This window comes from Centroberyx affinis, unplaced genomic scaffold, assembly GCF_046629955.1.
Source record: "Centroberyx affinis isolate AG114_WGS23_722 - 3 ecotype Tasmania unplaced genomic scaffold, CSIRO-AGI_Caff_v1 ptg000557l_1, whole genome shotgun sequence".
NCBI lineage: Eukaryota > Metazoa > Chordata > Actinopteri > Beryciformes > Berycidae > Centroberyx > Centroberyx affinis.
This window is the reverse complement of record NW_027279200.1, coordinates 473671-481596: the sequence shown is the minus strand read 5'-3', so window position 1 is coordinate 481596 and position 7926 is coordinate 473671. Positions and strand designations below refer to the sequence as shown.

The following is a 7926-nucleotide window of genomic DNA, read 5'->3' as shown; positions in this document are numbered from 1 at the left end:
CAATCCAAAATGCTGCAGATTTTCCACTGATTTTCCAACATGGAAATAAAAATAATTGCTTGAAATATTGTGTACCGTGACAAGCCTAGTATGCTTGTTGCTGAATGTTTCTTTAGGGACAAAATGCATGGCAATGAGCAGGTTTGTATTGTTAAACAGTCATAGTTCTTGACTGGCTTCTTTTTGTACAGCTTCAGTTCTGTACAGAAATAATTAAGTAAATAAGAATAAAAACTATTTATTGCAATAATGATGAGATTTGTTTTCATGACAGAAATTACGCTGTACTTGTCTTTTTAATGTAGTGTTTTAACACAGTGATATGTTTGAACACTAAGGCTGCTCCTGAAGCCTGTATACTTATTTATGCACACACAGTGAATCTATTACATACATATGTACTTCAATTGTGCAGACTTTTCTCATTTTGAGTTTCTTCTTTGTTGTTTGTTCTGTTTGTTCTTGTCCGGCACATTGAGGCTTGGATGTGCATAGCCTTTTTGTTTTTCTGCTGTTGATAATTATTACTTGTAAAGCATTTATTTTCCAGCAGGTGGGAGTGATGTGTTTTGATATTATTTGGTACAGTGCATGGAAGGTATGACATGAATCTGACTTTAACTAATATTACATATCCATTATTTGACATGTAGTGCCTCATACCCTCTTACAGTCTTTACAAATGCATTCTTATATTGGAGATTATATTTTCAGTTAATTGCTGTGGGGGAATTTCTGAGCCCTTCAATCATCATATTACACGTCATATAATAAGGATTTTGTTTTCTTCACATGTCCCTCTGAGACACGTACACATCTCCACATTTCACCAGAGGTCAGAATGCAGCGGCAGCCAGAAGATGCACCTCTCAAGTAGGTACGGGTTCAATATTTTTCTTCCTAAGGACACTGACAGGCAGACACACTGGCTATTGTAGTGTTTGAACCTAGAGTAGTTTATGACCTTCCAGTTAACCACCAGACCCATATTGAGCCCCCAGCTGCGTCATGAACTTCCTGTCAGATTCTTTTTTACAACCAAAATTCAAAGTCTGCTACAACTGTTGGAATCATATCCTCTGTGACTGTCAAGGAGCATCACGCAAAATAAGACATTTTATTTGAAATGCAACACATTTCAACATGTTTCAAATGTGTATGTAAAGTCTTTTAATTCAAGGTTCAGGTTCTTCCACATCAGCTGCCAGCCTGTGGTCAGTCACCCCCATAATGTGGTATATCCAGCGGTGGTAGTGGGACAACCGAGTGTACACGCCGTACTTCCCTTCCTTCGCACACTCTTCCCCCCAGCTCACGATGCCCGTCAGGAACCACGTGTCGTGATAGCGGTTGGCATGAGGACCTCCGCTGTCCCCCTGACAGGAATCTTTGGCTTCATCATAGTATCCTGCACAAAACATGTAGCGCGTGATCCTGGTGCTGCTGCTCTCCTTACACTCTGTCCGATCTGTGAAGGGAACGTCCACCTTCTGCAGGGTGTTAGCCTGGGATCCCAGGAAACGCGTTCGGCCCCAGCCGCTGACTGTAGCGGGAGAGGCCTCCTTCACCAGGGCCTCGGTGAAGGCCTTGGGCCCCAGGCAAATGGGACGGGCTGTTGTGGAGAAGTTGATGGGGCTTTGGAGGCGCAGCAGGGCGATGTCGTGGTTGTACATGCTCACTCTGGCATCGTAGCGGGGGTGGATGTGCTCTTCTAACACTTCGTGGTCCTGCTCGGTGCCCTCGTTGGTGTAGATGTCATGCTCCCCTGGACGAAGGACAGGACACAGATATCATTGATCCACTGTATAGATTTACACTACGATAAAACCTGAGACACTTTGTTTTGCAGAGCCCTGGCACAACCACACAAGATTTTGTACACCTTTTGTGTGTCAGTAAATGTCTGTTAGGGCAGCAGAATGACATAGTAGTTACTGAGGTTGTCACTAAACTGGAGAGCCCAGGTTCGATCCCCTGTGTGGCCATACCTGTCGAAGTATCCTTGAGGGAGATACTTAACCCCGACCTAAGCCAGAGGCACGACACTTTACATCAAATTAAAAATACACATAACCTTAAAAGGAGCTACTTAGCACCGCAATAGTGAGTTACACCAGCAGCGGTAAAATTGGTAATTGTTAGTCAGTGGCATTGAGTCTTACCCACTCTGATGAAGAAGGAGCCCTGTGCCTCCACCAGGCAGTGGGCAGCAGTGATGACCCACAGCTCACTGAGAATGGAGCCTCCGCAGAACAACTGACCACTAGGACGTGCTATAAAGGCCACCTGGGCCAGAGGAGGAAGCTGTGAATATCTACAAGGAATTAATGTAGCATAACTTATCTTCCTTTACCCACATGCATTCATGTCCCATTCCTGTAAAGAAGCCCCCCTTATCTTGCACTTGCCCCTACTTGCCTTAAATACAGCATATCCAATTTCATACTCTACCTGCCATGGGATCTCTCCTGGAATTACCGCATTTCCGCCAACGATGCGTCTGTCAGCTTCAGACGTCTCCTCTGTGGGGACTGCAGTGTCACTGTGCGGCCACCGGAGCCGCCTGCTTTGGGACAGGTCTACTATAGAGTCATCTGTGGCTGGAAAGGGCACAGTGGTACTGGCTGAAGTCGAGAGAGGGGAGGTAGTGGTAGTGATGTTGGTCACTGAGGTGATGTTTTGGAGGCTTGCGGTCTCATTGGCGTGTAGAGACCTTGTGGACACTGCACTTATCACTGTCAAGGCATTTCTACCGCAGGGGAATTCAGCTGGTAATGTGAGAGATGCAGAGTAACATTTGATCCTTGTTAGAGAAGTTCTGTGGGAATGAGAGTTATCGTTATCATATTTAGCAGAGAACCCATAAAGAAAATGTAATACCGTCCGGGTCACAGTTCATCCCATCATCCGTCAGTACGTATCCCTCAGCACAGGAGCATTTTGCTCCAAAGTTGCCCATCGATTCACAGAAGTGCATGCAGTCTCCGTTGTTCACATCACACCTTCTAGCCGTTACTGAGGAGAGAAACCACATCAACAATTTCAACCCGCATCCTCTTATTACATTACTAACAATGACATTGCCCTGTCCCAAACATAGCCTACTTGCAGTGTGTTCATGTTTTGTTTACTGTCACACAGTGTGTACGTCTTGTTTTCACTATGTGAGTCATGTTTTGTCCTCCAACTGTGTCAAACCTGTATTGTGTAACTGTCTTGTAATGTGTCAGCACCATTTACCAAGTCAAATTGCTTGTGCACCTATTGCACTTGCGAATATAAGTGTTGTGATTCTGATATATTCAGTCCACGCTCACAGAGAGGGCACTTTGAGTGCTCTATTTGGAATATCCAGAAAGGCAAACAATCTAATTTTGGAACCGAAGACCAAACTTGTGCCACTGATTCAATTTACAAAGGAGAAAAAAGCATCTGACATTTAATCCTGTGAGACTGAGATCTGATCAGATCTAATCTTCTCAGCAGATTTGGGTCATTTCGCCTAAAAAAAAAATCAATCAAATCAAATTTCTTTTGATCCCATTTTTACTCACCAATCTCACAGTTCCTGCCAGTGAAGCCGGAGAGACACTCACAGGTGTAGGATCCACGGTGGTCTTTACACATCCCCTGGTTCTTACATGGACTTGACTTACACTGGTTTCCGTCTGAGGGAATCCAGACACAGAAACACATCATTACCTTAGCACACCGCCATGTAATAACTTTGTTTATATAGCACTTTTTTAAAACAAAGTTTACAAAGTGTTTCACAAGAAAGACTAACAAAAAACATCATGCTGTCACAGGTTCATACTTTGAGGGGGTTAAGAGGTCATGTGCACAGTAGATACACACAAACACAGTCACCTCTGAGTCATTTCTCCTGTTTTCTGTTTGTCTTACTAGAAGTCAATTATTAAACATGGCCTTACCTACATATCCCACCCAGAACTCCATCTGAAATACAAAGACTGATGAATGCAAGCAACAATGATCACGATAGGTGTATAGTAATAACAAAATAAATAAACACGCACTGTCTTCTCATCATTCTCAAAGGCTTCCCTGGCCTCTTCCAGGTCACATTTTTCCTCGATACACTCTCTTTCCAAGTTTCCTTGCATAAACTCCTCAAACATCCCGGTGTTGTAGCGTTTCTGTCTCCGCAGGACGCTGTCTGCCGCCTGGCCAGACAGGAACACTTGGCCTGAGGCTGGAGCTGGGGCTAGAGGAAGCCAAAGGGGGAATACAGTCACTGAGCCTGTGCTGAAATAACTTTCTATGTCCCATAGTTGATATAAACAATATATAACTTGAATCTAGAGCTACACTTTTGTATAATGAAAAAGTGAAACAATCCACCACCTGTCACCTGTATTGACAACATTGAAAATTCAAGACTGGATAGGAGATTCAACAGGTAAATGGATGGACTGCATTTATATAGCGCTTTTACCCAAAGCGCTTTACAACATGCCTTCATTCACCCATTCACACACACATTCATACATGCAAGCTACCACACAGGGTGCTGGCGCAACCATCTGGAGCAATTTGGGGTTCAGTATCTTGCCCAAGGACACTTCGACATGCGGACTGGAGGAGCCGGGGATTGAACCACCGACCTTCTGATTAGTGGACAACCCGCTCTACCTCCTGAGCCACAGCTGCCCCACCCCCCACCCAACAGGTGGAAAAAAATTAAAAAGTGTGAGAAATCAAGCAAGAACATCATAAAGAAGAGCCATCTCATACCTCCAGAGCCCAGCTGACAGTCCAACAGCAGCGCACACCACAGGAGAGACACAAAGACTGGAGCCATTCCACTCTGCTCTGAAATCATGATGGACACACACTGGGACACCACTCCAAAGTACAGCTCTCTGTTTACACTGAACCTACACACATACACACACTCAGTTGCTTGTTTTGTCCAGAGAAAAAAATCCAGACTGTGTCAATGGAAAGTTAATGTGTCAACATCCACATAAACAAAGACATCAGGGGATTTGAGTTTGTATGTGTGGTTTTTGGATTTGGTATGTGTGTTGTAGCTTGACAAACAGAGCAGAGTGTGGAGCTAAGGCCAACAGAACAAGATATATGCGCACCTCAGACTGTTCACCACAAGATGGCAGACATATACCTCAAAGTTACCCAGCATGGTTGATGCAATGAATTAAACAGTACAAACAGTGATAGTCTGGTGATAGAGTGGACATGTGGCTCTGCTTATGCTGCTATGTCTATAACCTTTTAGCAATTCTATGTGAAGGAAATTCACTGATTTTTTTCCCCTTTTAAAGACCCTATCTTCCTGTAATTTACATTACTTTGATACTACTTACAATAACGTACAGGTATACTGTGAATTTACATCATACGGATTTGTGTCAGACTAAAAAGGTTGGATGATTATTAGGAAGTACTGGGACAACTACCTGTTAGAAAATCTGATCCTCTCAATTAAAACCTTTAACATGACTGGGTGTCAGTCAGTCATCTTTTGAGTATAGACCCTCTCTCCTGCTGCAGCCTGGAAAGGTGGATAAGCTCTATCCTGCAAAGACAAAAGAACAAAGTGTTCACAACCATCTCCAACACCAAGTACTTGACTAGTTTTTGGTAAGCTACCATTTTACTTTAGTTATGATGAATGATGTGATCTTGATGTGAATCTTCTTGGCCAATCACCTTTTCTAGCTTTTCAGCCTTGATTCATAAATAGTAAGAAATGCTATTCTGTGGGATTTGCTCATATTGTGTTAAAAAGGTCTTTGATGTAGACTGTGGTTTATCTAGGCATTGCTTTTAAAGTTATTGGTAAGATTTAAAATAAAGCCTAAAGTGAATATATTGAAAGCCAAGATTGGAGGTTGTTACATTTCTGGCTGGAAGCCTTGGAGCTGTATTCTGTATGAACTTGCTGCTGCGAGTAAGTCATGTTGAGAATAAATAAATCCATAAATAGGCTACAAATTTATGTTATGTTATGTACATCCAGATTAGCACAAGATAAAAATGAAAAAAATCAAGATACCCAAAAATTTCTATTTTCTACCATATCATCTGACATTATTATAGGCAATGAGTCATTTATTAACATTTGTGACATATTGTGTGTGCGTGCCTGTGTGTGTGTGTGTGTGTGTGTGTGTGTGTGTGTGTGTACCATACAGGGAGTGTATTAGCCTATAGCCTAGTGTGTCAGTCAATACCTTAGCTCTACTAAACTCTACTACAACCTAAAAAAATGTCACAGTGGGGAAACTGACATGCAGCCTTTATGATATAAACAAAACTGGATAAAGCCAGCAACCAGTCGGAAAGCTGAACTGCTTGCAGTGCAGGCAATGGAGGAGGTCAGAAACTGTAAAACCTGTGTACCCCAAATTCAATCACACAGATATCACTACACTGACATATCACATAACCTATTAAAGGTATACTGAACATTGTATCACTTAACAAAAAGTAGTGCCTATTTTAAATACTGAAATGTATTCTTTTCCCAAATACATAACAATTTTAAGGGTTTGATTGTGTCACTTGTCTCCAGTGCAGATCAACTTTCTTGATAGTCGTGCAGTGATCTGCCTTTTTCTGACTTGTTTCAAGATGTTGACACTCATTTCTGGAAGGTTCCTGAGGTGGGTGTCTCGCCTCACTGGCAGAGTTTTTCTCTTTGTTTAAGAAAAATAGGATCTGAAGGCTAAACATTTTTTGTGGCACTTTGCCGTGGAGACTTTGCCGTCTTACAAATCCTTAGAGATTTGGTTTGCCCACTGCTCTGCAAACACCATCCTACTCTCTGCCCAGGTGGACACAGACAAATCCAGAAGAGCAACAGAAAGGAGAATCCATCAAGGTGACAGTCCTGCTCTGTCAACACAAGCAAAACAAACTCTCAACAACGTTTGAACAAGACCCATACACTATTAAATACACTAGACTAGACTAGACTATTGTGGAATGGAAAGGCAACTCTGTTATTCTTGAACAGGATAGCAGGCGGATGATGTGCCACGTTTCATTCGCAAAACTGTTGCCAGCACAAAAGACTGCCCCAGCTGGTGCTGATGTAAACAGCCCAAACACAGCCAGCCAGCAGCAAGGTCAACCTCAATGAGCCGATCGAACCCAGTCTGTCTGAGAGACTCTGTCACTTAGAAAGACATTCCCAGAATGGAGCAGCAAAATCTCCGGTATTGTCTTAATGTCAGTCTATCTCTAGCCATTCTATGATGCCAATTTAATATATAAAAAAAGAAATATCAAAATAAAATAAAACTTTTTAGTTTTTTTGTTTTCTAAAGAGTTACAGAAAGAAGTGTATTGCATTCAGTGTGGAAAAAGCAATGCATTGTAAAGCACATTTTGGTTAGTTAAGTAAGTAATTGTTTATAAATTTGGTACATTCAAATGGTATTGTTTGCATTAAGGTGAGTACTTGAAAATGCGTTACATATTTGAATGGAACCACAGCCTTACTTCCTTGTGATTAATGATATTTACATTACAATTAAGTTCAGAGCTACTGATCAACATTTGAAATAGACATGTACTGTATTCTGACTGGAAAGCAGTTACAGTTCAAAATGATGATGATAGTTAACATCTAAGAAAGGGAGGGATGTAGTAAACATCACCTCTTGGGTGAAAGGTAAACAGGTTGTGCATGCACAACATATGAGTCATTTTCATGTTTTGCAAGCCTATGATGAGCTATTTATATTTTTACCCCATGTCTCCCTTACCATTTCACGATCATACAATATGGTCAATCAATAGCCAAGATGATGCAGTGACCAAGGGTGACTTGAAGCTTGTGCTGATTCAACATGTCAGTTGAAGATCACTGTCTGGGGTTCAACTCCAGTGTCACTTTGTGGTCTGGCCCATAGGATGCAAAACCCTCCCTGG

At 42.1% G+C, this 7926-nt stretch overlaps 1 protein-coding gene across 1 annotated transcript; it reads right to left on the bottom strand.

The window, feature by feature from the left end:
* Positions 1-1175: 1175 nt before the first annotated feature.
* Positions 1176-4846, bottom strand: f9a (coagulation factor IXa). Its single transcript, XM_071518221.1, has 8 exons — positions 4759-4846; positions 4041-4228; positions 3936-3960; positions 3555-3668; positions 2861-3015; positions 2452-2694; positions 2163-2286; positions 1176-1765 (listed from the first exon to the last, which is right to left on the bottom strand). Exons 1-8 carry the CDS (start codon positions 4844-4846, stop codon positions 1176-1178), a joined length of 1527 nt encoding a protein of 508 aa, XP_071374322.1.
* Between the last annotated feature and the right edge of the window lie 3080 nt (positions 4847-7926).